The sequence below is a fragment of the Haliotis rubra genome, unplaced genomic scaffold (genome assembly GCF_003918875.1).
Source record: "Haliotis rubra isolate DU_JTF1 unplaced genomic scaffold, ASM391887v1 Scf220, whole genome shotgun sequence".
Taxonomy (NCBI): domain Eukaryota; kingdom Metazoa; phylum Mollusca; class Gastropoda; order Lepetellida; family Haliotidae; genus Haliotis; species Haliotis rubra.
The window spans coordinates 1,339,416-1,354,191 of NW_025766226.1; the positions used below are offsets into that span (position 1 = coordinate 1,339,416).

Sequence of the window (14,776 nt, forward strand, 5' to 3'; positions counted from 1 at the left end):
ACCACTGGTTCACAGTGCTTATGTTCTGGCTGCCTCGATATGACTGGAATACTACTAACAGCCTAATACATCCTGCAACAACAGTGACTCAAGCTCTGTTGTTTATTGATTGATCAGTGTCTGTTTGTATTTAATAGATACTGGTTTACGGAGACGTAACTGAAGATGACGACGTTCGCTAGCCCGCCAGCTTCAGCAGCTGGCTGTCCCTCACACACAAGCTATACTCGGGGAAGACAAGCGGAAAGTCTCTCTTCTCTTTGATCCCAAAGATGCAGCTACATTTGATAAAGAGACCTTCTATGCGCTTGGTATGTAGAAGCACATGGTGTTGTGTTCTCTGAACACCAAGTATGTGATGTTAGGACTGGCTACAGATATAGATCATAGAGATCAGAGGCCGAGATAAGCTGCGTATCCGGGTAAAATACGCATAGAAAATTTCCAATTACGCATTGAAAAATATTTGTTGTGTACCAATTACGCATTTTAAAATGTTAGATAGGCAAAAAGTTTAAAACAAATCCGTACAGAATATATTGATAAAAATCGCTTGCATAATGAAAAAGACATCGATTGCTATCAAGTTGTACTGTTAGTATAGGACTAGTGTTGTACTGTCAGTATAGGATGAGTGATTTTTTATGAAATCATTTCCATTATATTTAAGTTGGTTTTGATTAGGTATGACACAAGGCAGAACATACCTGCTTAGTAAACTTACTCAATGACATATACTTAGGTGAGTGAAATGACTGAAATATGCACATATTTGAAAGCAGTGGGTAACGGAAAATGAAATACCCACTCAACATTCATAATACCCACTCCAAACAAATACAGTGGGTACAGTACCCACATGAGCTAAATCTTATCTGGAGCTCTGATTTCATCTGTGATATTTATCGATAATTGATCAATATTTAGTTAAAGGTCACATGCAACCATAAAATCAAACATAATTAAAACACAATTATCACTTCTTCATGACATATAATATGCATTGCTGATTATGAAAAAACAAATAAACAAAATTAGAAGCGTATAATCGCAAATCAAAAGTGCAATATTTTGTACTTGGGTTTACCTCCCTCGAAAGCGAAGCAGCGGGATACCAAACCCAGTCAAATAGTTGGGTGTGCACTCAAGTAATAGCGGCTGGTTCATTTGCAGATGCCGCCCTCATGCACTGCTCATTGTGTGTGTATATATAGAGATGTTGGGTTTTGTAAATACATGCTCATTTTTGTGTATAACATTTTGCAATCAACAGACATCATAACATGTCATGTGTTCAAGTATCACACCTGCCTGTCTGTGTATTTACATAATGTGACAGAGACCGAACTTCGGGCCATAAATCAATGCGTTTTGTTTATGGTGTATAGCCTGATTGGTGTTAAGTTCAAATTGCATGTGGTCAGTGATCGCAGTTATTGTATTGAATATTGTCATTAGCAGACAGGCAGGCAGACACACAGGTGTCAATAAAACAAGACATTGAGTTTTGTCTGTGACAAGCGACATATCTATATCACAGTTAGAAATTCTGTCAGCTAAATAATGACATTGCTTTTAAGTATCGAACTGAAAGTGACTCGGTAAGAAGAGCGTGTGGTGAAATAGACAAATGAAATTATATAAACAGTTTATTTACTGTCATAACATATAAAAGCTCAGCGCCTGTGAGATATCAACAAAACATTATGAAAATAGCTCACACCAAAGCCTTCACCTAATGAGTATTCACCAGACAGCCGCCAAGTCAGAACCTATTTCACTGCGCACATGCTATGGAGCGGCCAGCTATTGAAACCGTTTTCCCGAATTTTGGGGAAAATTAGTGAGTGTTTGAACTCCGATTTGCGCGTTTTTTTCATCGGCGTTATTTTTCAACTTTATAACTTGAATTTGCATTTTGATGATTTGTTTGATGTAAGTCCATGCGAAAGGTATCAGAATCTGCAAAGTTGTATTTTACGTTGCATGTGACCTTTCGATTATTGCCTCTATTGTCTATGTTGTTAGTCATTTGATCAGAAACAATGATTATATGCATTTGATTTTTGAGCAGCTTTTTTCAGCATGATGGTACTTTAATGTACATTTTTGTCCCATATCCTCATCCATGACATGCATCCATCTTCATATCTTTTCCACTTGCTCATTCTTTGCATATCTGCATGTAATAGTCTGAGATTAAAGAGAAACAGAAGCAGGACACAAATGCAACACCAATACGTGTAGATGTCCCAAGTGGATTTTCAGCAAAGGCAATTTTAGCGAATGCAGTGGAAAATATGGATGAGGCCTAGGAATGATTGGCCTATTTTTGTTTGTTGCAGGTGTGAATGGTATCGAGGAACTGGAGGGTATTGACCCCTCCTTCCAGGACTTCCATGAGAGCCTGTTTAGTGAGGGCTCACTAACATTTGAGAGGAGTGTTCAATCCAAGGAAGTCAACAAAAAAATCAACACCGTCATCTCTAAATTTCTGCTGAAACTCTCTCCATATTTCTTACTCAAGGCAGCCCAAAAATCTGTGGAATGGTTAATTCAAAGGTGAGGCTGGAGCATACCATTGTATAGCTATTGTAACAATATGGCAATACAGTGTTGTCACAATACAACACATCAATTTACAACTACTGTATCGCAGATAAGAAAACATGAGATTCATTACATGCAAGTTATATTGATGTGAACCTATGAATATTGATACTAGAAACGAGGGTGGGTGGGGTAGCCTAGTGGTTAAAGTGTTCGTTTGTCATGCCAAAGGCCCGGGTTCGATTCCCAACATGGGTACAATGTATGAAGCCCATTTCTGGTGAACACCGCGATAATATTGCTGGTGTATTGCCAAAAGTGGCGTAAAACCCAACTCACTCACTCACTGATACTAGAAACTGTTCAAGAACCAGTTTATGCAGATTCTCTAGTATTTCCAGACAGGATGGAAGAAGCAGAATTTGCACAGTGACACCAAGCTTATAATTCTCCTGAACAATATGCCATTTTCACCATTCTTTAGATGTGCTACATTTCACTGGTCATGGGATTTTCCTTGTTTTAATCTCTGTTCTGCACAAATACACAGGCTAAATCTGAGTTGATCCTGTTGTTGATCATGTTGGTCTGTCTCCTTGGTCTCAGGTATCACAGCAGATCGATGCTCATGCTGTTGATCACTGGATTGTCTGGTTCAGACTCGATTATTTACAGGCCACTGCCATATAGCTGGAATATTGCCGAGTCCGGCGTCCAACTAAACTCACTCACTCACTCAGGTATCACATCCACTTCTACAATGTCGACGACTTGATGATGTGCATCCTGCCGTACCATGACACCAAGATCTTCGTCCGAGCTGTCCAGCTGCTGGACCTCAACAACAAAGATGTCCGCCACTGGAGCTGGCTGCAGCCCATACAGGTAGTCCATTCCTTCTTTTTATTTCCTGGGGCAGTGGGGTAGCCTTGTGGTTAAAGCATTCACTTGTCATTCTGAAGGCTCGGGTTCGATTCCCCACATGGGTGCAATGTGTGAAGCCTGTTTCTGGTGTTCCCCACTATGATATTGCTGGAATATTGCTAAAATCAGCATAAAACCCAACTCACTCACTCACTCACTCACTCACTCACCCAAAACCCACCCACACACACTCACACTCACTCCACCTCACTCCACCACTCACTCACTCACTCCCAACAACCCACCCACTCACTCACTCACTCAATTTTGTTGTTGTGAAATTTGAATTTACACTGATTTGTATATTGGGATTCTGACATTAGGCACTGAATGGAACAGTGTACGTACAAGAGAGTGTTAGTTTATTACTATCATCATTAAGGATACAGATTTAAATTTTCAAATTTCCATCACAGTTAATTAGTTTTATTTTGCTCTAATTTTGTCTTTGCCCAAACAGAACTCCTGCAAATGGAAGTAACTTGAAAGGGAAAGTTGTCCCTATGTTTATATCGGGAAGTATATCATTGTGTATTTCTGTATCTTTAACTGTGTTTGGTGTATTGTTACCGTTTGTCAGAAACCTGGAGTGCACTTGGCCAGATCCACTTTAATCAGCCATTGTGGGAAGAACACTGCCTTCCTCTCGTTTCTCTGTGATATGGTGCCAAAGTTTGTTAAGGTAAGTTTGGGGCACATGGCATCTGAAAAGATAAAGCGTCTTTGATTCAAAAGGACATCTAATTTCTGAATGTTTGCAAACATCATTTTAGTAGTTCTTCCAAGAACACAGCCAGTCTTAATTTGCCCTTTAGTGTATGATATCTGTAGGTTTTCTATTTCATAAGTAACTTGTAAGTGATGAGTGCTCTTTTCTAGTACTTGTTCATGGTCTCTATAATCTCGATTTGTTAACAGAGAGAACTATATGACAACTTTTTAGAGACAAAAGTTGCTCCCCTTAGCTCTACTGGGATCTTATGTCCATAGGTTTGAATTACAGAATTACCTCATTTCAGCAGCCTTGATAGATATGTCAGTATGGTAATAGTGGTATAATACTAACACATTGGTGTTAGAACATGCTCATCCAACAGATCTTTTCTCACCAGGCAAACAAAGATGCAGAAGATACCAACAGCCCCCAGTTTCTAAAGACAGTCTTCTCCTTCTATGCAATGACTGTCATATCTGTGCTTGACACATACAATGTCAACGAACGTCTGCTGTCTGCTCTGATTGAGCCCATAGCTGCGAGGTATACAATCTCGAATTCGAGCCTATCAGGCAGCCTCTTACATGATCATGGCAGAGTTGTTTCACAAGGCAAAGGTCAAGAAGGACCTATCAGAAACCTTCATACATCTTGTCTGCAAAGTAAGTTTCAAGTGCAACTTTCTCTCAGGTTATCTCGATGTGCACAATGGTTAGGACTGCACATATTTTGTAATAAGCGTGATTTTGTAAGACCATAATGAATGAAGTGCGTGGTTTTTAACCCCATTTCTCAACCAAACTCCCCTCTTCACATCATTGTCCTTGAGCACCTACAGATGAAGGAAATTGTTGGCATGTGTAATACTGTAAACATACTTTTTTCGCATGGTGCAAATTTCGCGGAATTGACAGTTTAGACTACATCGTGCGGTCAATTATTCGCGCAATCAGTAATTGCCGGAACTGCCAGCTGTCTCTTAGGGGGGCCGCCACTAATAGCAATGAAAACAACCAGAGTGGCTTAACCTGTCAGGCGGTGAGTATTGCTTACTCACAGGAAATCCCTACCTGCGCGATATATACAGTAATATGTTTACTCAAGGAAGTATTAAGTACTTTGGAAGTGAGATATCATGATGGCACTAGTATACTATATAAAGAGATGAAAAACACATCAGTCTTATGTTCCGAATTCTGACGATCTGACGATGGCATTGCGAATGTGGTTAAAGAAAGCACCTACTCCCAAGACACCTGGACTTCCAGACTTTGTGATTTCATTTCATGATATGCAGGAATAAATATAAATAAAATCTTAATGAATAAATAAAATACTGCTGTATTATTTCTTTCCGAGTCGTTTCATGGTAATCCGTTTTGTATCAAACCATCTGTCACCACGATTGGTCAAAATAGAACATGTCGGGACATGAATTGGGAAATCCATTACAGCGACAGTTTTGCTACTATCAGTCGTCATTTTAAGATTTCCGTAGATTTCTGTCTTCAAACTTGATGTGTTATGGTAACAACTCAGAGGTGAGCGTCGTGGGTAGAGTGAATGAATGAAAGGTTTATTTGCTGTGTATAAATTTTCGCAGTAAAATATTTGCGCAAAATCGCGAAAATAGAACCTACGCGATATATAATACGTTTACAGTATACGGTGCGATGTTATGGAGCCTGTTGCCCTCCATCCTCTTTGACCCGTTAAATCTGGGTTAGAGTTGGTCTTCAGCAACCCATGCTTGTCATAAGGGGCAACTAACAGGATTGGGTGGTCAGGCTCTGACTTGGTAGACACGTCATTGTATCCAAGGTGGTGGATCAATGCTGATGTTGATAACTGGATTGTCTAGACTCGATTATTTATAGGCCTCCGCCATATAGCTGGAATATTGCTAAGTGAAGTGGTAGGCAACAAACAAACAAATAAAGGTGTTATGTGCTCCAGTATTTCTCATGCATGTTCCATCCTCACTGTTTCAGTTTATCAACCCCCAGATGGCTACAGAGGCAGTCACCTGCATCCTCATTATATTCCAGACTCAAGATGTCACCAAACTGCATAAGAAGTAAGAGGTGTTTCCCAATACTGTCATACAGGTAGTTAGGGGCGGTGTGGTTGCCTAGTGGTTGAAGCGCCACTTGTCACGCAGAAGACCCAGGTTTGATTCCCCACATGGGTATAATATGTGAAGCCCATTTCTGGTGTCCCTTGCCGTTATATTGCTGGAATATTGCTAAAAGTGGAGTAAAACTAAACTAAACAAACAGATAATGAATTCTTGTTATAGACTCCTTATCCCATTACTGTTGCTCTCTACTTCCAGGAATTTCAAGTACCTCTCCCGTCAGCCGACCCTAGCGTCTATCATCAAGAAGCTGTCTGTGAAGTACAATGTCCAGCCCCTCCTTCAGCCTCTCCTGGGGAATTTGGTGCCAGCAGCATTCAAAGAATCTGCTCTCAACATCATCAGCAGTGACAGCAGCGAAGATGAGGGTGGACCACGACCGCAGCTCATGTCCCTGCTGCAGGATCTCCTGACAAACGTGGCACTGCAGGAGATTACCGCCATCGGTGTGGCAAAGTAAGGATGGGAAGATGACTGCTTAGAGTATGGCATATTAAGGCGACTCCTGTCATGATTTTATAACCACTAATGGGATCGGGTGGTCAGGCCCGCTGACTTGGTTGACACATGTCATCGGTTCCCAATTGCACAGATTGATGCTCATGCTGTTGATCTCTGGATTGTCTGGTCCAGACTCGATTATTTACAGACCGCTGCCATATAGCTGGAATATTGCTGAGTGCGGCATAAAACTAAACTCACTCACTCATGATTTTATAAAAACCTTCTTGAGACCACTGCTGTTATTGTGGCAAAATATAGCTGAGAACTCTGCCATTAGTGTGGCAAAAAGGTTGAGCAGACAATGGTTGTCATGGTTTCAAAATAAATGTGAGGAGGTAACTGCTATCAGTGTGGCAAGGTAACCGTTTTCACAATAGTCAAATTCATCTGCAACTGACTGCCATCTTTGTGAAGTCAAGGAGACCACCTTCATTTGTGGCAAAGTATTTTGGGGGAGACAGCAACGGTCATATCTCAAAAGTAATGTTTCTCTGTCTCTTCAAAAGTCGAGGAAGTGAAGATGTGTGAACTTTTTTAAATTCAGAAACGTTCTGCGCAACTTCATCTCGAACTTGCTACGTGACCAGGATCATCAGGAGAGCCACCACACCACAGTCCGAGGCATCGTCAGGCAGCTTGAGGCAAAGTATGTGGTCATTGTACAGAGTTACGAACATATGCTGCTAGGTGTATGCTACACATGAAGCTACTGAAGGCTTAAGCCACTCCCTTGTTGCTATAAACTGATGTATTTGGGATCATAGCTAAAACAGTCCAAATGTTGAATCAGTTTGATTTATCGATAATCAATGATGACTTTAATGTGTAAATGATTGATGATGTTTGATGATGATATAAGCATGAAAAGTACCAACATCACGAAGACAGAAGTGCATATACTTGATGTGTACAAAGTCAACAAAAGGATGAAATATATAAGGAAATATAAATGCATAAGTTGGTCCAGACTGGAATATCTACAAGCCATCATACATTGTAATATGTATGGCTGTGATATTCTTGAATGGGGAGTTTAACAACTAACATATTGCGCACCCCACTACATCCTCTCCTAGAGATCTAGTTCAGCACAGGACCGCCTCTGTGGTGTAGTGGTTAGAGTGTCAGCTCGGAGAGCAGAATGGTCATAGGTTCGATCCCCGGCCGCATCATACCAAAAGACGTTATAATAAGTTACTTGTTGGTCCATGCTTGGCGCTTGGCATTAATGGGTATAACAAGGACTGATCGGCTCAGAGTCAGTATAATGAGTCTGAATTTGGTATTCATGCTTCACTGTGGCATGGTATCTCAGTGAGCTAGTCCTATAAGACCATCTAAAGTCTGGGCTAGTACAAGCAGCCACACATACACACGCATGCACGTCCTCATACAAGCAAAATATTCTTAAGCACGATGTTAAACCCCATCTCACCTCACCTCCAGTTCAGAACTACCAAATAATTACAAGCATTAATGTACATATGAAATAAAGATGTCTTTATCTTTAGATAAATAGCGTCAGATATAATAGTACATGTTGTTTTGTGTGCCAGGTATCCGAATGCCCTGGATATTGCCACAGATGATGTGATGCTGTCTACGAGCAGTCAGGAGGAGAAGGAGGCCATTGCTTCCTTCTTGAACTTGTCAGCCATGACAACTCAGCACCAGATCCTTCCTGACAACCAGACAAGCCTTGTGTTGTGTCTCAACCACCGTCAGGCATCAGTCCGGCAGAGTGCTGTGTCCTACCTGCTTGAAAACAATGGGAAGGTGGGTAGCTTTAATAATATGGGCATTTGTAATGCGCTGAATTCTGCAGCACAGAGGGGCATGCTCAATGCACTACAATCTGAATATTATTACCCCGGATAACCCAAGCTGCCTGTGAGGCGCTAGAAGGTTAATAGTCACATGACTTATCCCACCGGGTACCCATTTTCTGCTGGGTGAACCCACTTTAAATAACTTTATAACAGACATACTAGTGCCAAGTAGACCAGTCCTGTAATGGGAGTAAGTTATAAATGTTGCTTTATGCTACATCAGCAATTTGGCAGCTATTAGTGGGGAATATGGATCCCTCATCTTGTAGGTTAGGTTGGTAACTGAAAGATGTTCTGGTTATGACGGAGATACTCTCATTCAATAAGCACCCAACATGAAAAAATAAAACTAATGGATACATAAAAGATATAGTTACTCTCATCAGAATTATCAGAACCAGATTTAACGGGTATTTGACATGTTGTCAGCCTATTTATTGAGCTCTGTTAATGGTTCATAGATTTTCCATGTGCTGTCTCTCCCTGAACATGTAAAACTAATCCTTGCCAAATACAACAGTTGGTATATACCATGACCTTGTCTGTTATGATCAAGAGCGTTTTATTAAATGATAAACCTGTTTGTTTTGCTTAGCTTGATGACACAGACTTCATCTCTGAGTCTGTACTGGCACGGCTGCGAGATGACAACCCAGAGATCGTGAAGATGATTCTGCAGTATAACAAGGTGAGGCTCATCTTAACAACCCAAGTGAAAGCTGATTTTTTGTTCTTATTCTTTTCTGAGGAACAAACCCTCTTTGTCCCATTGTTTATGTTGACAATGTTTGCCCTATTGCCCCCATTTGCCATATTGATGTTGCCCCCATTGACTTGTTTGCTTTGTTCATTGTTGTCCCTGTTTGCCCCATTGCCTCTGTTCGCCATATTAATGTTGCCCCTGTTTGCCATATTAATGTTGCCCCTATTTGCCATATTAATGTTGCCCCTGTTTGCCATATTAATGTTGGCCCTGTTTGCCATATCTATGTTGTCCCTGTTTGCCCCATTGCCCCTGTTTGCCCCATTGCCCCTGTTTGCCATATTGATGTTGCCCTGTTTGCCCCATTGCCCTGTTGCCATGTTTACCATATATAAATGTTGCCCCTGTTTGCCATATTAATGTTGCCCTGTTTGCCATATTCATGTTGCTCCCCTGTTTCCTGTTTGCCATTAATGCTGCCCTGTTTGCCATATAGTAATTGTTGCCCTGTTTGCCCCATTGCCCCTGTTTGCCATATTGCCCCTGTTTGCCATATTAATACTGCCCTGTTTGCCATATTAATTTGCCCTGTTTGCCCCATTGCCCCTGTTTGCCATATTAAACCTGCCTTTGGCATGCCATATTACTGCCCTGTTTGCCATATTAATGTTGCCAATGTTTGCTTGCCATATTAATGTTGCCCCTGTTTGCCATATTAATGTTGCCCTGTTTAGCCATATTAATGCCCTGTTTGGCCCATTGCCCCTGTTTGCCATATTAATGTTGACCCTGTAGGCATATTTGCTTCAAACCCTGTTTGCCCCATTGCCCCTGTTTGCCATGTTTCATGTTGACCCTGTTTGGCATATTAATACTGCCCCTGTTTGCCATATTGATGCTGCCCTTGTTTGCCCCATTGTCCCTGTTTGCCATATTAATACTGCCCCTGTTTGCCCTGTTTGCCCCATTGCCCCTGTTTGCCGTTTCATGTTGAACCTGTTTGGCATATTAATACTGCCCCTGTTTGGCATATTAATGCTGCCACTGTTTGCCCCATTGCCCCTGTTTGCCATAGTAATGTTGACCATGTTAGCCATATTAATGCGGCCCCTGTTTGGCCCATTGCCACTGTTTGCCATATTAATGTTGACCCTGTTTGGCATATTAATGCTGACCCTGTTTGCCCCATTGCCCCTGTTTGCCATATTAATGTTGACCCTGTTTGGCATATTAATGCTGCCCCTGTTTTTCCATTGCCCCATTGCCCCTATTTGCTATTTCATGTTGACCCTGTTTGGCATATTAATGCTGCCCCTGTTTGCCCCATTACTCCTGTTTGCCATATTAATGTTGACCCTGTTTGGCATATTTATGCTGCCCCTGTTTGCCCCATTGCCCCTGTTTGCCATATTAATGTTGACCCTGTTTGGCATATTGATGCTGTCCCTGTTTGCCCCATTGCCCCTGTTTGCCATATTAATGTTGACCCTGTTTGCCCCATTTCCCCTGTTTGCCATATTAATACTGCCCCTGTTTACCCCATTGCCCCTGTTTGCCATGTTCATGTTGACCCTGGTTGGCATGTTAATGCTGCCCCTGTTTGCCCCATTGCCACTGTGTGACATATTAATGTTGACCCTGTTAGGCATATTAATGCTGCCCCTGTTTTTCCATTGCCCCATTGCCCCTGTTTGCCATGCTATTTCATGTTGACCCCTGTTTGCATATTAATGTTGCCCTGTTTGCCCCATGTTCATGTTGCCCCTGTTTGCCATATTAATGCTGACCCTGTTTGCCATATTAATGCTGCCCTGTTTTGTTTGCCCCATTGCCCTGGTTGCTATTTCATGTTGACCCTGTAGGCATATTAATGCTTCCCCTGTTTGCCCAATTGCCCCTGTTTGCCATTTCATGTTGACCCTGTTTGGCATATTAATACTGCCCCTGTTTGCCATATTGATGCTGTCCCTGTTTGCCCCATTGCCCCTGTTTGCCATATTAATGTTGACCCTGTTTGGCATATTGATGCTTCCCCTGTTTGCCCCATTGTCCCTGTTTGCCATATTAATACTGCCCCCCTGTTTGCCCTGTTTGCCCCATTGCCCCTGTTTGCCATATTCATGTTGCCCTGACCCCATTTTGTTTGCATTGTTCCCTGTTTGCCATATTGATGCTGACCCTGTTTGGCATATTATTGATGCTGTCCCTGTTTGCCCCATTGCCCCTGTTTGCCATATTAATGTTGACCCTGTTTGGCATATTGATGCTGCCCCTGTTTGCCCCATTGCCCCTGTTTGCCATGTTCATGTTGACCCTGTTTGGCATATTAAAACTGCCCCTGTTTGCCCCATTGCCACTGTGTGCTATATTAAGGTTGCCTAGGTTTGCCCTTTTTTGAATTGTTAATGTTGACTCTGTTTGCCCCATTGCCCATGTTTGTCATGTCAGTGTTGACGGTGATTGACCCATTGCCTCTGTTTGTCATATTAATGTTGCCCCTATTTGCCCCTGTATGCTATATTAATGTTGCCCCTGTTTGCCCCATTGCCCCTGCTTGCCATATTATTGCCCCTTTTGTCCATTTGCCTCTGTATGCCATGTCAATGTTGCCCCTCTTTGCCATATTGATGTTGACCCTGTTTGCCACATTGCCCCTGCATAGAGAGTGGAAGGTCGCGGGTTCGATCACCGGCTGCATCATACCAAAAGATGTTAAAATGTGGTATTTGTTGTCCCTGCCTGGCGCTCAGCATTAATGGGTAAAACAAGGACTGGTCGGCTTGGAGTCAGAATAATGTGTCTGAGTGGGTTATTCATGCTTCACTGCGGCATGGTATCTCAGTGAGCTAACACTATAAAACCAGCTTAGTCTGGGCTAGTACAAGCAGCCACACATACACACACATGCATGACATCATCATATGAGAGAAATATTCTTAAGTATGACGTTAAACCCCATTTCACCCCACCTCATTGCCCCTGTTTGTCATCTTGATGTTGAGGTCCCTGCCTGGCGCTCGGCATTAATAGGTACAACAAGGACTATAAAACCAGCTTCAGTCTGGGCTAGTACAAGCAGCCGCACATACACATATCCACATGCATGCACGTCGTCATATGAGTGAAATATTCTCAAGCACGACGTAAAACCCAATTTCACCTCATCTTGGTGTTGAACCTGTTTGTTAGGTGATTGATATTGAGAATATCACCTTTTGAACAAAGGTCCCGAATCATGTTCTGTCAACGTTCAAATGTATTTGAATTCAGTTAGATGGAAACTTCATGTTGTGGTGTTTGTGTTGGCAGCTGCCTGATCTGGTGGTGGACAAGGCCGAGTTCCAGAGTTGTCTTCTCCAGCTTCTACAGAACTACAGCACACACTCAAGCAGGTCAGTGATAGCCCAGCAGTTACCTCAGTCTAATCCAGCTATAAACCCATTTGCCAGAATAGCTCCCAAGTTGCCCTTCTGTAGAGGATCTATGTCTGACCTGGGCCCCGTTTCACAAAGATCTCGTAAGCCTAAGATCTCGTATCTTTTCTTGTAGCATTCGTATCTCCTATACTGTAACATGGTTACACAAGTTACGAGATCTTAGGCTTACAAGAGCTTTGTAAAATGTGGCACTGGCTGACTGTGTCAGGAAGCAAGGTCATGTCATTGCTCGATCTATTGACCACTTGTTTGCTGGGTTCAGACATGATAATTTATTGGCCACCATCCCAAAGGAATATTGCATACTGCAGCATAAAACAGCATTTATTTACTCTTTCTCTGGGCAAAAGGTAAAAAGCATTCATCATGTTTCTTAGTTTGACATAAACCAGGTGTCCCCATACACTGAAGTTGTATTGCAAGTCCAAGTAGCCTAGTAGTTAAAGCATTCGCTTGTCAGTCCGAGGACCCGGGTTCAGTTCTCCTCATGGGTACAATGTATGAACCCTGTTTTTGGTGTCCCTCCATAATGCTGGAAAACTTGCTAAAAGTTAAAAAACCATACTCACTCACCATTACGTACATTGAAAGAGTTAAGATTACAAGTCATTTGCAGCAATTCTGTCGGTTAATCAGAGAATAGTCTTTGTTAATGAATTGATGAGTAAAAAAGTTCAGAATTTATTCACTGGACCTATTTCCTGGTCTTTGCTATGTCATAGCAGTTCAGATAGTTGATCGTTGATGTAGTCTGTCATGCTGATGTTGTGTGTTGTCCCTGCAGCACCATGTGCCCCTACATCCTCAAATGGCTGTGTGAGGAGAAGTCTGTCTCGGAGGATGTCGCCCTGGTTGCCATGGTAACTCACCTTTTCCTCCTGTCAGGTCAACTGTCCCACGTCGACCTGGTCAAGCAGATGTTCGAGTCATCCTTGGCAAAGAGGAATAAGCTCCTCAAAGCACTAAAGAAAGGTGGGTCTGAAGAGATAGCATTGCGTTTCCAGATCAGGATTTCAATATATGGCAAGCTGTCATCCAGTGTATTATCTCTTTTTGTCCTGTGATTGGATCCTCATTCCACCATTGTTTCATTCTGGAAGTGCTCACTTGTCATGAACCGCCTCCGTGGTGTAGTGGTTAGAGCGTCCGCCCGGAGAGCGGAAGGTCACGGGTTCGATCCCCGGCCGCGTCAGACGTTAAAATATGGTACTTGTTGGTCTCTGTCTGGCGCTCGGCAGTAATGGGTACAACAAGGACTGGTCGGCTCGGAGTCAGTATAATGTGTCTGAGTGGGGTATTCATGATTCACTGCGGCATGGTATCTCAGTGGGTTAGCACTATAAAACCAGCTTAAGTCTGGGCTAGTACAAGCAGCCACACATACACATACACACGCATGCACGTCGTGATATGAGCAAAATATTCTCAAGCACGACGTTAAACCCAATTTCACCTCACCTCACCTCACTTGTCATGCCAAAAACCTGGGTTCAATTGCCAACAATGTGTGATGCCCATTTCTGCTGTCCCCTACCGTGATATGGTTGAAATATTGCCAAAAGCGTTGTAAAACCATACTCCACGCACTCACTTAGTGGTGGGAATCGGTTGTGATTTCATAATCGATCATCGGTTACAATTGGATTGGCCCAACCGATCAATCATTGATTAATAATCAGTTAAATTAAATCACAAGAATACCATCTAAATAATAAAAATATTACACAAGGTCATGTGGTTATTATTGTCTCAGACTTCTAAAGGTAAGCAAGTACAGTTCAGAGACAGATGGTTGAACATGTAGAAGTACGCAAAAGACTCGACTATTTATAGACCGCTGCCATATATCTGGAATATTACTATGTGCTGAATCAAACAACAAGCAAACAAACATTGTCTACATAATTCCAAGCTGAAGCTTGACTGATGAACTGTTTGAAAAATCAGCATGAATCCTTTGATATGCTTCTTGATGAA

At 42.2% G+C, this 14,776-nt stretch overlaps 1 protein-coding gene across 1 annotated transcript in view; it reads left to right on the top strand.

Annotated features, from left to right (window-relative positions):
- Positions 1-169: 169 nt before the first annotated feature.
- The window catches only part of LOC124277362 (HEAT repeat-containing protein 1-like), a gene marked incomplete at its 5' end in the record, with an annotated part of 56,259 nt that continues 41,652 nt past the window's right edge, over positions 170-14,776 (top strand). The window contains 13 exon segments of the mRNA XM_046713027.1: positions 170-311; positions 2,346-2,562; positions 3,291-3,435; positions 4,055-4,156; positions 4,587-4,727; positions 4,729-4,851; positions 6,181-6,266; positions 6,525-6,782; positions 7,375-7,476; positions 8,387-8,606; positions 9,255-9,347; positions 12,672-12,754; positions 13,584-13,771. Of these exon segments, the coding sequence (XP_046568983.1) occupies positions 170-311; positions 2,346-2,562; positions 3,291-3,435; positions 4,055-4,156; positions 4,587-4,727; positions 4,729-4,851; positions 6,181-6,266; positions 6,525-6,782; positions 7,375-7,476; positions 8,387-8,606; positions 9,255-9,347; positions 12,672-12,754; positions 13,584-13,771 (1,900 nt within the window).